Source organism: Podarcis pityusensis (assembly GCF_964106645.2).
Source record: "Podarcis pityusensis genome assembly, chromosome: 3".
Classification (NCBI taxonomy): Eukaryota; Metazoa; Chordata; class Lepidosauria; order Squamata; family Lacertidae; genus Podarcis; species Podarcis pityusensis.
The window spans coordinates 109,069,040-109,085,358 of record NC_138026.1 but is presented as its reverse complement, the minus strand read 5'-3'; the positions used below and the strand labels follow the sequence as shown (position 1 = coordinate 109,085,358).

The 16,319-nt window shown below is 43.0% G+C and overlaps 1 protein-coding gene across 29 annotated transcripts in view; it reads left to right on the top strand.

Moving 5' to 3' along the window:
* NRXN1 (neurexin 1) overlaps positions 1-16,319 on the top strand; it is a 1,569,693-nt gene that overhangs the window by 1,053,208 nt on the left and 500,166 nt on the right. For all 29 annotated transcript variants that reach the window (XM_081000811.1, XM_081000828.1, XM_081000824.1 and 26 more), the window contains 3 exons: positions 9,576-9,698; positions 11,076-11,457; positions 13,769-13,959. In XM_081000811.1, the coding sequence (XP_080856937.1) occupies positions 9,576-9,698; positions 11,076-11,457; positions 13,769-13,959 (696 nt within the window). The remainder of the gene's footprint in view (positions 1-9,575; positions 9,699-11,075; positions 11,458-13,768; positions 13,960-16,319) is intronic.

Below are 16,319 nucleotides of genomic sequence, written 5' to 3'. Positions count from 1 at the left end.
ACTTTGGTGCTCTTGCACAACAAATGTTGTTTCCCTTCCATTTTAATTTATTTTTTAATCCTCAAGCAGTTTTTCATCCATCAGTAACAATAGAACCAAGTTCGATTGGACATAAATACAAGGACCTTGAAGCAGACTCAGTAGCATATAGACAGCAGGCGCATCCAAATTGCTGTTACACCTGGATAATCCTTATGAAGCTCTTGGAAAACTTAGAGTGTTATACAGACATTAAGTATTAAGTATCTCTCAGCAATTTCCAAGTGGTCAATGATGATGATGATGTTTTTTTTAAAAAAACAACAACTTCTGATCAGGCCTTAGAATGAAACTGCTAATGCGAGACAGTTGTGAGTTGAAAGTGTGGAACCAGTAGATAAAACTGAATAAATAGCAACAACAACAATACTATTGTTATTGCAAATATTGCAAAGCCATTGTGTGACCAGGCACGACAGCCCCAGCCCCCAGGAATCATAAGAAAGGAATAAAGACTCTGACAACATTATGGAATTAAAATTAGGCCACAACTTTATTTAACATCCGAATGTAGGAAGACCATGGCTTAGGCCTTGGTCATGTATCCCTCCCAGACCCCCCAGCCGGGGGAACTGGGGCACATCAGGGTAAATGGGATATGGGGGTGCTCTGCGAGACGTAAGTGTAGCAGGCAGCCCAGCCCATATCCCCGCACGCAGGGTAGTTCACTGATGACCTTTCAGTGTATGGCCAGTGACACCCATTATATAACCCCTTTTAAGAGGGGACCTTGGAATCACCACCACAGGGGAGTGAATCACCACTTCACGCTGCCTCGTCCCTCCATTATAGGGAAGAAAAGACTAAAGGATTCCACCAAAGGCCATAACCACCAAAGCTGTGACAAATTGCTACGGGGAAGACAAAACCTGCCAGTGCAGGAAAATTTCTTCTCCGTCCTTCAACAGCAACCAGTCAAAGACCGTAGCAGCGCCCGCTAAACAGGAAGAAAAGGTTAACCTGCAAACAAGAAAACATTAAACAAAGGGAGGGTGAATCTCCAGAGCCAACTGCCTGGCTATCGTCGGCTCCACCCCCTGTTTATAAATGGGGCTGGTCCCGCCTCCCAGCAAGAAACTTGATTAGTGAGGCTGGCCGTGAACCTCCAAATAATAACACTGAGAGGCAAGCCAGCCCTCTCCCTACTAGAAAGTTCCCTGGGAACTGTAGCGCCACACACGATCCCGCATAGGGCACCCACATTATAAAGTGTGAACGCTCATTCCATTTTTTACAGCTGCCACTGCTTTCCCGATGTAGTAGAAAATCGAAGAGAAAAACAGTTTGCCAATCCTGATTTTTTTTTCTTTTTTAAAACAAACAAAAAAAAATACTCTTGCGCATTTTAAGTTTCACAATTTGAACTCACTTAAATCATAGCACCGTTGTGGCTATGGGAATAAGAATTTGGAAGGTGCTGCCATGGTGCCCACCCATGAGGCAATGTGAGGTGACTTGGGATCCATGGAGTAGCAGATCTGGCCTCTGAGGAATGCACTGCCTGTTGCTGCTGTTGCCACCATGATGGCAGAAGCAACTTCAGCATACACCTTGGAGAACAGCTCTGCTGCTTCCTTGACAGTCCACCCCCAGTACCACTGCTACAGCTGCCTCTTGGTGAACAGGAGATGCTTCTGGGCTCCTCCTACTCCTAGGAAGAAAATGGCAAGGGCTTCCTTCTGGGGTATCCTGGGCTTTGCACTTGCCCGCATTATTCAGAGTGGGTCCCTTCTCCCCCATCCACAACGGCCTTTGATTCCCACTTCAGCCATTGGGTGAGGTTGATTTGACACACACACACCCCGTTCCCTGTGTAGCAGTTGGTCCCTTACCTTTCCCGCCCCGATCTGGCCACAGTGATCCATGCGATGGTCACTTCCATGCTTGATTACTGTAATTCACTCTAGGCAGGGCTGCCCTTGAAGCTGATTAAGAAACTCCAGCGGGTGCAGAATGCTGCAGCGAGGCTCCTCACGGGGTCCCTGCCATGGGAGCATATTCACCCAGTGCTTTACCAGTTGCACTGGCTCCCGGTGGAGTATAGGGTCAGGTTCAAGGTGCTGGTTTTGACCTTTAAATCCCTTTGTGGCTTAGGGCCCTTGTATTTACGGGACCGCCTCTCCTGGTATGCCCCACAGAGGACCTTAAGGTCCATGAATAATCATAGTTTAGAGGTCCCGGGCCCTAAGAAAGTCAGATTATCCTCCACCAGGGCCAGGGCCTTCTCAGTGATGGCCCCAATCTGGTGGAATGCTCTGTCCCATGAAACCAGGGCCCTGCAGGATTTAACTTCCTTCCGCAGGGCCTGTAAGACAGAGCTATTTCGCCTGGCTTTCAATTTGAACTTAGCCTGATCTTTTATTCCTCTTCCTTCCCTCCCTCTCCCCTTTTTATGAAGATGACCCACTCTGGGATCCCACAGCTAATTCTCCCCTGGTCTCCTCGCTGGCCCAAATAGGACTAATTTAGCCAGCTAGCCCTGGTGATCATCTAATGTTTATTGGATGGATTTCCCCAAAAATTGATTTTTGAATTCTGAATTTATTGTTATTCATGTTTTACACTGTATTTTATGCTGGGTTCTTTTGTTGCATCAATTAAGTGTTTTAAATTTGTTGTTAGCTGCCCTGAACCCGGTTTTCTGAACCAGAAAGGGCGGGGGGGGGGGGAGAAAAATTATTATTATTATTATTATTATTATTATTATTATTATTATTATTATTTTCATCCCCTCCTTGCTCCTGATGTAGATCTTCACTCACCCCTTCTCCTCTGGTGGGGGTGGGAGGCACCATTGTGTGGTTCACCTCAGGTGCCAAAATGTATTGGACTCCCCCTGATGACGCTCAACAAATTTGCTTGGAAATAATCCCTGTTTTGTTGTAGAAAATGATACATACCCAGTTGGACACCCTGGACTATGATATGCTTAAGAAGAAAAAGAAGAAAGAACAAGAAGGTGCTGTGGTGGCTGGCATCAGGCTGTATCGGCCATGGTATGCCCATGCAGACCTATTTGCCACCAACACATCCTCTGCCAGCTGTCTAGATGGGCATCTGGTGTGGGTACCTGGGCTTCAGGGCCCTCTGCTCTGTCCAGCCCTAGCTGCCATTAGCTCCACAGGTCGGTGGTGAGAACAAGATGTATCACCTCTCTTTCAGTTCCCATGGGTTCAGACATGAAAGTTTATGTGTTGACCACCCCAAATCTACTCCCACTGGACTCAGCGGGACAACTGCATTTCTCAGCAAAAGATCAGAGGTGCGAAAGATGGTTTGAAATTGTAAAGAGTTAAAAATACACAAAACATCTCAGGCTTAGGAATAGCCATATGGCTGTTGCAGATTCAGACTCCTGGGAAAATCAGCATCCTTTTTCTAAATTCTGTGTGCCTGTGCGAGAAGCTGCATTAAGAATGAAATGAGAGTTTGTTTGTTTGTTCTTAATTATGGGCAGTAACGAGTGATTGCAAAGCTCTAAAAGTCTTCTGTTGATAACTCTGGGTAGGCAAATTGCTGTAATCCTATCTTTGTTTTTTGATTTGCAAAAACAAAAATGAAACCCGCCCTCTCACAAAACAAAGGGTTTAAAATCATTCCAAATCAGAAGCTGAAAAAGATCAGTTGCTTGTTTTCTATGCTGTTAGCTGCCGCTTGGAGTGAAGGCACCTGCAAATTAAAGGGAGTTTATTTACCTCATCATAAACTCACAGTCCAAATTTCTTCCTTTCTGAATTACATAATTTTCCCCAATCTGCTTGTTCTTAATATACAGTGATGAAATGTTACTAAAAGGAAATTTTTAGAATGCTTTGGTAGTCCCCCCCCCCCCTTCGTGTTCCTATCTTCTTAACTTTTAAGTGTGTTGATCAATCTGGATGAACAGTGTTAATAATATCCATATGCTTTTTTCAGCCGAAGTTGGAATGATGGTGGTATGACATAAATTGACACAGTCAAAACATTATGGTTGGTAACCATGATTCTGAGCTTATATATGCAGAGCCAGCTTGTGCATAAATATTTTGCGCTGCATATTTTGCAATGTGAGGATGGCCAAATCTATTATTTTGTAAACATGTCTGAAGCCAGATTTTTTTTTTTATGAGATACCCCTCCCCCCAAAAAAAATGCAGATTGGAAAGGGACATTCTCATATTAAAATAAAAATGTATTCAAGTCTTCTCATGCACCCGTGGATTTGTTTGTATAGATTTGTAATGTGGGAAGCTACATATAGTTCCTTGAAATATATTAGTGATACACTGATACCAGAGACAATAGATAGAAAATTATCACGTCTTCTCAGTTTTAGCCATCTTCACCACCTTTTCATCAAGGCTGGTCCAGTCTTGCTCTTATTTCTGCATTTTTGAGCTCTTCCAGAATCCCTGGCCTATGAATTGACCTACACATCCAGAAATCTTGCATGAGAACAGTTCTTCTTCATCCCTTCACAATAAAAAGAAGGGGTTGCTTATGTCTTTCCTCCTGAATCTAGAACCTTTGCTTCTATAAAACTAACTGTATTCTAAGTTAGAGGAATATTTGGTGCACGATTTCTCTGAACATAGAATCAGAGGATTCAAAGTCTACACTGTAACTTACAGTAGATAATAGCACATAAGGAAGTGATTTATAAAGAGTTGGTCTAGAGAACGTTCTACCGCAGCATTATCAAATCTTGCAGGTGTTTTTCCTGTCTTGCAACTTAACTAAAGATTATTTTTCCAAGTAGTTCCAGCTTCAAAAAACTGTGCTCTTCTACAGAGCACCAAATGCCACCACATTTATAAGTGGCTCACATCGAGTTGTCAGTGGCATAGTTAAGGTTTGGATGAAACCAAGAAGATGTGACCCAGGAAATCACTGTGACTGTGAAGGGTTTTGAAGCCTTCACTGGTTATGAGAAGAGCTTGTATCATGCCAGCTTTTGCAACTTCAGGAGTGTGTGTGTGTGTGTGTGTGTGTGTGTGTGTGATTGTTGAACAAAGACCACATGTGTGTGTGTGTGTTTTTCCTTTTATTAAGAAGTTTGGCATTAATACAGTAAAATAATGAATATGATTCAACATCGTTTTGTTTTCCATCATTCCAGTATATGACAAAAATTATCCAAATGCCGACCTCCTCATTTCCTAATTGTCTACTTTCCCCATCTCATACAAAAATATTCTAGTTTTGTCACTAGTACTTCATCCACACACAAACACACACACAGAGAGAGAGAGAGAGAGAGAGATTAAAACTAGGAGAGCTCAAATTGACGTTTTGGAATATATTTAATGTGAGAGGGAATGTGAAAAACAACCTGGAAGTGGCCCACATCAAGTTGTCAATGGCATAGTTAAGTTTTGGATGAAGTCAAGACGATGTGACCCAGGAAATCACTGTGACTTAGGCTGTGTACACGCTAGACCTTTAAAGCACATTGGAACACATTCTTTCTCACAAAGAATTCTGGGCCCTGTAGTTTGCCCATTACCATTCCCAGCAACACTTATCAAACTGCAGTGCCCAGAATTCTTAAGGGGAAGATGAAAGGTATAGTGTAGGGGTAACCAATGTGTTGACACTGCTAGATTATGACTCGCATGAGCCCCTGCTCTCGTGGTTAGTGGTCAGGGATGGTGGGAGGTGTAGTCCATCAACATTTGGATTGCACCACATTTACTACCTTAGTATAGTCTGTACAGAACTTTACTGAATGCGAATACAGTGGTACCTCAGGTGAAGTACTTAATTCATTCCGGAGGTCCGTTCTTAACCTGAAACTGCTCTTAACCTGAAGCACCACTTTAGGTAATGGGGCCTCCTGCTGCTGCCGCACCGCTGGAGCACGATTTCTGTTCTCATCCTGAAGCAAAGTTCTTAACCTGAGGTACTATTTCTGGGTTAGCGGAGTCTGTAACCTAAAGCGTATGTAACCCGAGGTACCACTGTAACTGCCCTATGATGCTTAAATTAACCTGTTATCCCCAGGAGCAGCAGGGAGAACACTGTCTCGTTGCCAGTCTTGTACAGCTGATGTTCTGATCTGGCTCCATCTTGACCTTTTCCTCAGGCAGCAAAACATCTTGGGCTAGTTCTGGAATTACTGTTTGCAACAGAGTGCTTCAGAACCAACACTGTAGTATATAGCAGTCACTTTGGATGCAATATGTCCTAATGTGCCAAATATTCATTCTTTTTATAATATTGGAAGGGCCTAGTGGTACTCAGAAAGAGCTGTCACACTGCTGGATCTGCTGGTGCTGCCTGTAACTATGTAGGAAGTAAACCTTTTTGCCTTGGGAGGGTGGGAACTCAGAAGCACGATTAGGGCAGGCAGCCCACTCAAAATGGACCCTGCTGCAATCCTGATTCTGCTCACAGGAATAGAGCAGGGACATTTGCCTATGTGGGCACCGCTGCCCAATTTATTGTATTCTCAATGTCCAATTTATTGTAGTCTTAATGGAAAAGGTTTCATTAAGTTTTAAAACCAGCTTTAAAACCAGGGCCCTAATGGAGAAACAGGTCTTAGGGGAGGGGGGCAAAGTCATTTGAAAGGAGTTCAATTTGTAAAAATGAATGAATGAATAAATAAATAAATAAATATCAGAGAGATAAACACAAATGACATTTAGAAATTATACAATATTCCTGCAAGGCCTGGCAATTATGTGCTAATGAATACACAAGAAATACAAATAAATGAAAACGAACAGGTGCGAAATTCCTTGTTTGACAGGGCGAGCATAGGTTTTTTTCTTGTATACTTATTTTATCTCGCTCATTAGTCACTAAAGTGTACATTACCAGACAACTACTGTAAAATTAAATGAGCAAATCATTACCGCAGAGGCATCCTTTTAAGGAATCCAAGAAGGTTAAGTCCACAATTTTAACAGGTTTCACTGCTTGGTGCTTTTTTTGCTGTGGCTAAAAAGTGTGTGTCACTGGACAAATTTTCACTAAGGTTAAAAATAAATTAAAAATGCAGTTAATATATGCAAGAGCCAGCTCCACCATTGGGCAGGGTGAAGAGCATTTGAGTATTGTGAAAGGGGAGTGAAGTGTTAGTTACGTGAATTTCTGTCTCAGTACATTTCTGCTTCCTGAGATGGTACCAAGATACCTTGGGTACTATGCACCTTGGGAGAGCAGAAGAAATCTTTTCTGCTCCATCTCAGGAAGCAAAATGTCTTGGGCCAGCCCTGATGTAGGATGAATGTGCACAAACACTTGTGAACATGCACATTCACATACATAGCACGTGCAAATAGTGTGAAAAGGAAATTTCATACATCTTGGAGAGGGCATGCACACTGACATAAAGGTTTATTTTTTTTAAAAAAAAAATGCATTGCATTGTCAATATACATAATCTCCATGTTCATGTTTTTTGTTTTTTTTTCCTTCTTAAAAAAATGGTTGATTCATTAAAGGTCAGAATATATGAAAAATGTTAAAGTTGAAAGTTGAGTCTTAAGTCAGCTCATATTTATCCTCCTGAAGGAGCCTAGGACTTCTTAGTGGTCTCTGACACACAGCCAATATCTCCCTTTAAGCACAAAGAAAAGGTAAACTGAATTAGAATAAAGAAGCTTATTTCTGAAATATGCTAAAACAAAGATAGTGATAGAAAACTCACATTTTCATGAATTCAACAGCACCCTTATAAATGCAGAGCGAACATTGTTACTGCAATTTCATAGGGGCACTGAAAGCTAGCAAGCTTCATATTAATTCCCAACTCAATCATTCCTAGCGTCTTTCAGCATTGTGTCTGTTTAGAAATGATGGCTCCAGTACAACTGAGGTCACAAGCAACTAAGTGCTTATCTGCATTAACACACACACACAGAGAGAGAGAGAGAGAGAATGAGAGAGAGAGAGAGAGAGAGAGAGAGAGAGAGTCTCCTCTGGGCATTTCAGTGTGTCTGGGATGAGGATTGCATATGCAGATGTGCCCCTAGATGTTTGTGTTGGTTTTTTTGTGTTTGTTCGTTTTTTGCATCCTCTCCAGCTGTGTGAACAGAAGCCTGCCTTTTTCACATTGTTCTGTCTTGTTGGACAGCAATTTTGAACGAGAAGCATCTATGCAACTCGGTCGATGGATAAACAGGATGCTGCACTCAACATTTGGGGTTCCCAACTAATCGCACGTACATCAGGATCAATTTTTGAAAGTGTTTTTGTAACTCTTGAAGTTGTTCATTGGATTTCTTTCCAAACACTAGTGAAGTTAAGGGCAGACAGACATGAATTCTCACCAGGGTATGCACTGGAGTCAGATTGTCTCAGCTGTTAAACAGTCAATTGTTCTCTGCAGTTGTAGTGACTCAGTGCGATTGATTTGCAGATACGGTACATGGTTTGGATAGCACAGTGTTGTCTGTAGCCAGGTCTTCAACAAACCCGCCATAAATGCTTCTTCCTGATCTAGGGTCTTTGACTTCAGGCCTGTTCTCACACTGACGTGTGTTAAGAGGGTGGGAAGAAAATAGCAAGCCTACCGCCCCTCCCCCTCCATGTCACTTGCCACTCAGTGATAGCAAAGGCCACTCCTTAACATTCACTGCTGTTGCTTGATGGTACGCAAGAAGGAGAAGACAGAGAGGACAGCCCAGCTTGCTGTTCATGCTATCACACTTGCTGTGTCCCTAGCTTCCAGGTGCCGTTCCACATCTCAAGGCAGCAAGGAACTGTTAACTGAGAATAGATTTTGTCACGTTGAAGAGTTTTAAATGTTCATAAATATTAATAAAAATATATTCATTCTGATGACACAAGATTAGACTGTGATGAAGGTGCCCTTTCAGATCAACTGATTATATAAACACACCACTCACTCTTTTTTGTGCCTTATATTCTTTCTGTGGGTTTTATTATGGCTAGGGGCTTCAAGAACTGGAAGCAGCCTGTGCTACTCTGGACTTCTGAGAGGTCCTCCCTAGCACTTTGACTTATAAAAAAATGTCCAAGTTATGTTGTTCCAAAGTCTTCCATGATCCTTTCAGTTTAGAGAATCTGGCTCCATTTTATTGAAACTCCTGCCACATACATACAGTTGTATTAACCACATTTATTAACACAACAAAGCATATGCAACATGAGCCAGGAGGCAACTTTCAAAACACTGAAAGAAGTTATCGCACATCTACAGCCTAAGATTCAGGTTATCATTCTTTTAGCACTTTTATTGAAAAGCTGCAGCTTATATTAACTTTTGATACTGGTATCCACCATTTCTGTATTGACTGTGCCCATTTATGAAAACCCAGTTGGCCAACTTTGCCATTTTGAAAATATAGCCCACAAGTGTTGCAAGATGACATGTCTGTTGTTTGAAGTCTGCAGAGCCTTTGACACTCTTCCAGCTTGTCTTTGGAATATGTTTTATAAAATGTTTGCTCCAGCCAGTTTTTCTCTTTCTCTTCTCTTCTCTTTCTCTTTGTTTCTCTCTCTCTCTCTTTCTTTCTTTCTCTCTGTGAGGTTCACATGTTGACTAATTTAAAGATTCCATAATAACTGTTTGGCATACCCTACAGGCAAAGGTCCAGAAACACTTTTTGCTGGCTATAACCTCAATGACAATGAATGGCACACAGTACGTGTAGTTCGAAGAGGAAAAAGTTTAAAGTTAATGGTGGATGATCAACAAGCCATGACAGGTAATAATGAATAATGGTTGCTTATTTATCAGATATCTCCATTCAGTACAGATTTGGCGATATTGGCTGTGACCCAGATTGTCCCATTTGCCTACCTGACACAACGATCAGAAGAGTCTTCGTCTGCTTCTGGTTGAACTGCACTGATCTAACAGGCCAGTGGCTTCCATGCCCTCTAATTCTGAGGATCACTGCTTACTGCTCTGATCCTAAAGAGGGCTATGGTTAAAGGTGGAAGATCTGAGGAAGGGGGGAGGGACCAGGAAGATGATAGATGATAGATAGATAGATAGATAGATAGATAGATAGATGATAGATGATACAGATGATAGATAGATGATAGATAGATAGATAGATAGATAGATAGATAGATAGATAGATAAGAAGAAGAAGAGTTTGGATTTGATATCCCGCTTTATCACTACCCGAAGGAGTCTCAAAGTGGCTAACATTCTCCTTTCCCTTCCTCCCCCACAACAAACTCTCTGTGAGGTAAGTGGGGCTGAGAGACTTCAAAGAAGTGTGACTAGCCCAAGGTCACCCAGCAGCTGCATTTGGAGGAGTGGAGACGCGAACCCAGTTCACCAGATTACGAGTCTACCGCTCTTATCCACTACACCACACTGGCTCTCATAGATAGATAGATAGATAGATAGATAGATAGATAGATGATAGATATTGATCAACAGACAAAGAGATGGTGGAGGTGGGAATGTCTGCAAGCAAGAATTTTGAGGAGGGGGTTTGCTCTGCAAACATAACATCAGCAACTATCAAGAAAGTCAATATTACATAAGCCACTTTCAGAGAGGCCAAAGATTTGATCTGTGGATTCTCATGTGTTGAAGGCGGTCTCAGTTATGTTGCAGTACAGGTAATGAAGCTACTCCACACAGTGTTGGAGTCACCATGGTAGTCTCCCTGTGCATTGCTCTGACCTTTTGGGTCAGCTTCTGTACCCACACTTCGTGACACTGTATCTCCAAACATTGTTCATCCCAGTGGGTTTTATCCAACAATGTTGTCCCATTAGCACAAGGACTTCTGCCCCAGGAACACAAATCTGCCCCAGAGTGTTGGGGTAACCACCAAAACAGATTGGGGCATGCGAGGAAGGGAGTGAAAAAGGAATCTCCATTACTTAGGTAGAAGCCTCTGCACTGAAGGGGTGATCTCATTGAATACAACCCAATGTCTTGCTTTTGAATGCTCAGACTGAATGTGCACCAAAGCTCAACCCCTTTCGGTGTGAACCATGGGAAGCTATTTTTTGGTTGGCTTGTGCTCCTTGCCCGAGACCCTGGGAACTGAGCATCGACTCAATGCTGACTTTTCTGTTTCTGACACTAACTTCTCAAAATTCATTTTCATTCAAAGGTCAAATGGCTGGCGATCACACAAGACTCGAATTCCATAACATAGAGACGGGGATCATAACAGAGCGCCGCTACTTGTCCTCAGTCCCCTCCAACTTCATTGGACACCTGCAAAGCCTCACCTTTAACGGCATGGCATACATTGACTTGTGTAAAAACGGGGACATTGATTACTGTGAGCTCAATGCCCGCTTTGGCTTCAGGAACATCATCGCAGACCCGGTCACCTTTAAGACAAAAGCCAGCTATGTTGCCCTGGCCACATTGCAAGCTTATACCTCTATGCACCTGTTTTTCCAGTTCAAAACAACGTCGTTGGATGGGTTAATACTCTACAACAGCGGAGATGGAAATGACTTTATCGTGGTTGAGTTAGTGAAAGGGTGCGTACAAAACTCACAACACAACAATACAGATTATATTAACCATGAAAGCTGAGTGGAGCTTCCAGATTCAGGGGGCAGGGTATTAGACTAGACTGACCTCAGGTCTGATCAAGCAAATTGACTGCTCTTATTTCCCTTAAAATCAGACAGCTACTACTACTACTATTATTATTATTATTATTATTATTATTATTATTATTATTATTACACTCTTCACCCTTAGGGCGGGGTTAATAATAATAATAATAATAATAATAATAATAATAATTTATACTACGCCTATCTGGCTGGGTTGTTAAAAACAGCTTATAATCACAGAAAAAAGGTGGTCATGAAAATACACATCTCAAGTGTCAAAAGCCAAGTGAGTTGTGCTTGACACTTGCAAAAACCCACAATAGATGGGTGTCAGCACCCAACTAATGCCTTGCCTACTTTACAAACTCAGGCTTCTTAATGGCAGAAAGAGAGCTATAGTGCTTCCCATACCTCTCTCCCAACATTTTCCCTCTCTCAACATTTAGCTAAGACCAGATCCCCTGTATATTCCCCATTCTCATCTTACTATCTCTTGCTCAAAACAAGGCCCAAGGTTGGTGGATGGGGACATATTTGTCCCCATGAACGAAACAACATTGCTCAAAAGGTTGTATGTATTCCTTCTGACCTAAAGTCAGCTGCCCAAAGTGCCGTGGCAAATTGGGCCCTTCACAACCTAGAAAAGTTGTGAAGGATGTTGTCTCAGAAGTCTTAAGAGGTGCAATTTCTGTGCAGTGGGCAGTAAGGAAGAAAAGAGCTCTTGTTCAACATTGCCAGGCATCATCATCCCCATCACAAAATTTATTACTGTACCTGCCCTTCAGCAGCAGACCTCAGGGCTTGTTACAATAATTTAAATATCACTATTAAAAACCCCTGTTAAAACAAATCACAACCATAGAAATAGGAAGGGCTGCACTCCTCAAAAACTCAGGTTTATAGATTTAAGCATTTAGAAGTTACTACGACTCTCCTTCCCCAAGGAACCCTGAATCAGCTATTTCGTCAAGAGGGCTGAAACTCCAGCAATCAATTCCCTACAATCAGGAGGAAACCATGAACTAGTATAAAATGGAGGTAAAGGTAAAGGGACCCCTGACCATTAGGTCCAGTCGTGGCCGACTCTAGGGTTGTGGCGCTCATCTTGCTTTATTGGCTGAGGAAGCCGGCGCACAGCTTCCGGGTCATGTGGTTTCTGGCGAAGCAGAGCAGCACACGGAAACACCGTTTACCTTCCCACCGGAGTGGTACCTATTTATCTACTTGCACTTTGATGTGCTTTCGAACTGCTAGGTTGGCAGGAGCAGGGACTGAGCAATGGGAGCTCACCCCATCGCGGAGATTCGAACCACCAGCCTTCTGATCGGAAAGTCCTAGGCTCTGTGGTTTAACCCACAGCGCCACCCACATCCCATAAAATGGAGGGGTAGCATCAATATGGTCTTAGAGGATTGGGGGTCGGTCCACTGGGGCAAATGGGGCACTCCACCAACTGCACTTATCTATCTAGGGATGTGGGTGGTACTGTGGGCTTGCTGATTGGAAGGTCAACGGTTCAAATCCCCGTAACGGTCTGAGCTTCTGCCAACCTAGCGGTTCGAAAGCACAGTGGTGCAAGTAGATAAATAGGTACCGCTGCAATGGGAAGGTAAATGGTGTTTCTGTGCAATCCAGTTTCGGTCGTGGTGTCCCGTTGTGCCAGAAGCAGTTTAGTCATGCTGACCACATGATCCGGAAAGTTGTCTGTGGACAAACGCCGGCTCCCTCGGCCTGAAAGTGAGATGAGCGCCCCAACTCCATAGTCACCTTTGACTGGACTTAACTATCCAGGGGTCCTTTACCGTTTACCTTACTTATCTATCTGCACTTATCCAGCCCTACCTGCCTGCCTTTTTACTTAGGTGTATCATTGGATCTGACACAACCTACTGTTGGCCCCTGTTCCTTCTGCCCTGCCAGTCCCAATGGGCACCACCCTCCATTGTCTTACAAGATAGACAATCTGTCATTTTTGGTGTATGTTTACTTATACGGAGTTTTGTATGGGCTGTTGTTATACCATTCCCAAACCAGCCTTATAAAAATGTTCCTGCTGTTGCAAGTTACAACTAGGAAGACATCAGCTGGCTGAAGACCTTCTGAATTTTCAAAAAGTTTAAACGAAGCGAGGCATGAGAATGAAGAGCTGTCAGTTTCATTCATTTACTTCTTCCAGAGGGAATGAAATCATTTGGCTGTTTATTTATTTATTTTTGCTCCCTGTTTTCAGGTATTTACATTACGTGTTTGATCTGGGAAATGGTGCAAATCTTATCAAGGGAAGTTCCAATAAACCCCTGAATGACAACCAGTGGCACAATGTGATGATATCGCGGGACACCAATAACCTCCACACAGTGAAGATTGACACAAAAATCACAACGCAGAGCACAGCAGGAGCAAGAAACCTAGATCTCAAAAGTAAGTGACATTGCTATTTATAGAAATAATCTGCTAGGAGGACAGGCTGCAACATTGCATTTTGATGTGCCTTGCACATTTGTAGGAAACGTAGAGAGATATGCTGTATTTATTTACTGGGCCAACTCCGGTGGCAAAACACCTGCAAACCTGTGAGCTGCAGAGCATTATTCCAAAGGCATAAGTGTTCAAAGGAAAATGGATCAGGTGTGGTTATAAATTCTGCTTTGTAGCCAGGCTGTGGGATTGATTTCTGGCAGGGGGGAACAGCTTGATATTATATGGATCTGCTCTAGCTGCTGCAGGTAACACAAACATCACTGTGCCAAACGGCAGCCAGTATTTGTCTCTGTTCTCTCCTCCGGGGAGACCCAAATGTGAAAATGTCACTGAATAACTGGGTCTTATCAGTTTCCCCCAGTGAACGTAGCATATTCCTCCTGGCAGAGAGCAGTCCCAAATAGGCTGCAAGTTGGGGGGATATTCTGATTGGTGTGTGGTGTGTGTGTGTGTGTGTGTGTGTGTGTTGCCCGTTCATTTGCACAAGGAGCAAATTAGTTGCATCCTAGAAAATCTCTGTTGAGGAGACACCCGCATCTCAATGGTTACAGGGCCTGGAGTTAGGAGGGTAGATCCTGGGAGAAGTTTGAGGAGCTTATCATTTTGTATAGGCAAGAAGAAACAGTTTCACCCTAATAAGAAAGGGTGCTCACAAATGTGGGTGCCCCTGTTCAAATGATAATAATAATAATATTTTTTTTATTTATATACTGGCCATGTGGCTGGGTTTTCCCAGCCACTCTAGGCGGCTCCCATCAGAATATTAAAAACACAATAAAACATCAAACATTAAAAACTTCCTTAAACAGGGCTGCCTTCAGATTTCTTCTAAAAGTCAGATAGTTGTTTATTTCCTTGACATCTGATGGGAGGGCGTTCCACAGGGTGGGCGCCAGTACCGAGAAGGCCCTCTGCCTGGTTCCCTGTAACTTGGCTTCTCTCATTGAGGGAACCGCCAGAAGGCCCTCAGTGCTGGACCTCAGTGTCTAGGCTGGATGATGGGGGTGGAGACATTCCTTCAGGCATACAGGGCCAAGAAAACGCACTGATCTAATGTTCACAGCAGGATCAAAGTGTGCCTCAGTCCTCTGTATGGCGTTCCTTTCCCTCACCCCTTCCCCAAGGAAAGGTGGTGACAGTTGGCCTCCTTTAGGTCCTGGGAGACAATATTGTTTCCTGCCAGGGATTACTAGACCCAGAATTTCTGGTAGGGAAAAGTTCCTTGGGAAGTGCATGCTGATGGCAAGGAGCAAGCTATTATTCGGAAGTAGTGGTTTGAATGGGAACTGGAGGTGCTTCAGAAGCTTATCAAGGATTCGTCAGCAAGAAGATCGATAAAAGGCAACAAGTTTCCCTGAAAGACTGCAATGCAAGTGTATTATCTGCCATCAAGCTATATTTCAGATTGCAGTCTTTCTTCCTTTACCAGCATTTGCTGATAGTTAACAAAGATTCTGAGCTCCCCGGGGACACAAGCCATTGCTAGGATATCTTTGCTGATATTTCTCGTAGCTGTGTGAGGTGGCAGAAATTTCCATGGAAATAAAAAGGAGAGTTTTTGCAAACCTCCACTTATACGGTGGGCTTGTGATGCAGTTTGTATCATGCTTTGTTAGTGTGTGGTAGATTGGATACATAGGAAATTAAGCATCCGTTGCCTTATCTTCTAACTTTGTAGTTAGAATAGCAGCACACACACACACACACACACACACACACACACACACACACAAGAGGTACCTGCAGATTTATTTTGGTGGTAGTGGGGATTGTGTGATTTGCTAAAATGGTTAGGCATCCTTTCCACTACCAAAGGGGAGTTCCATCCCCAAAGTTCACTCAGCTTTACCAGTACAGTGGTACCTCGGAAGTCTAATGGAATCCATTCCAGAAGTCCGTTCGACTTCCAAAATGTTCGGAACCAAGGTGCAGCTTCTGATTGGCTGCAGGAAGCTCCTGCAGCCAATCGGAAGCTGCGGAAGCTACATCAGACGTCCAGGTTCTAAAGAACGTTCACAAACCAGAACACTCACTTCTGGGTTTGTGGCATTCAGGAGCCAAAAGGTTTGACTCTCAAGGTGTTCAGTATCCAAAGTCCGACTGTATTAACATTCACCACCATCAGCAAACATCTTTGGCTCTGCTACATTTTTGGAATCAGACTTGAGACATGGTGCAAACGGTTCCATTTACAAAGTACAAAATGGCCAAGTTGCCTATTTTCAGTAGGATAGTATGTATAAAAAATAAATCCTGCCCTCATACCTTATGCCCACTGACTTCTTTCAAAAGTTTCTTTG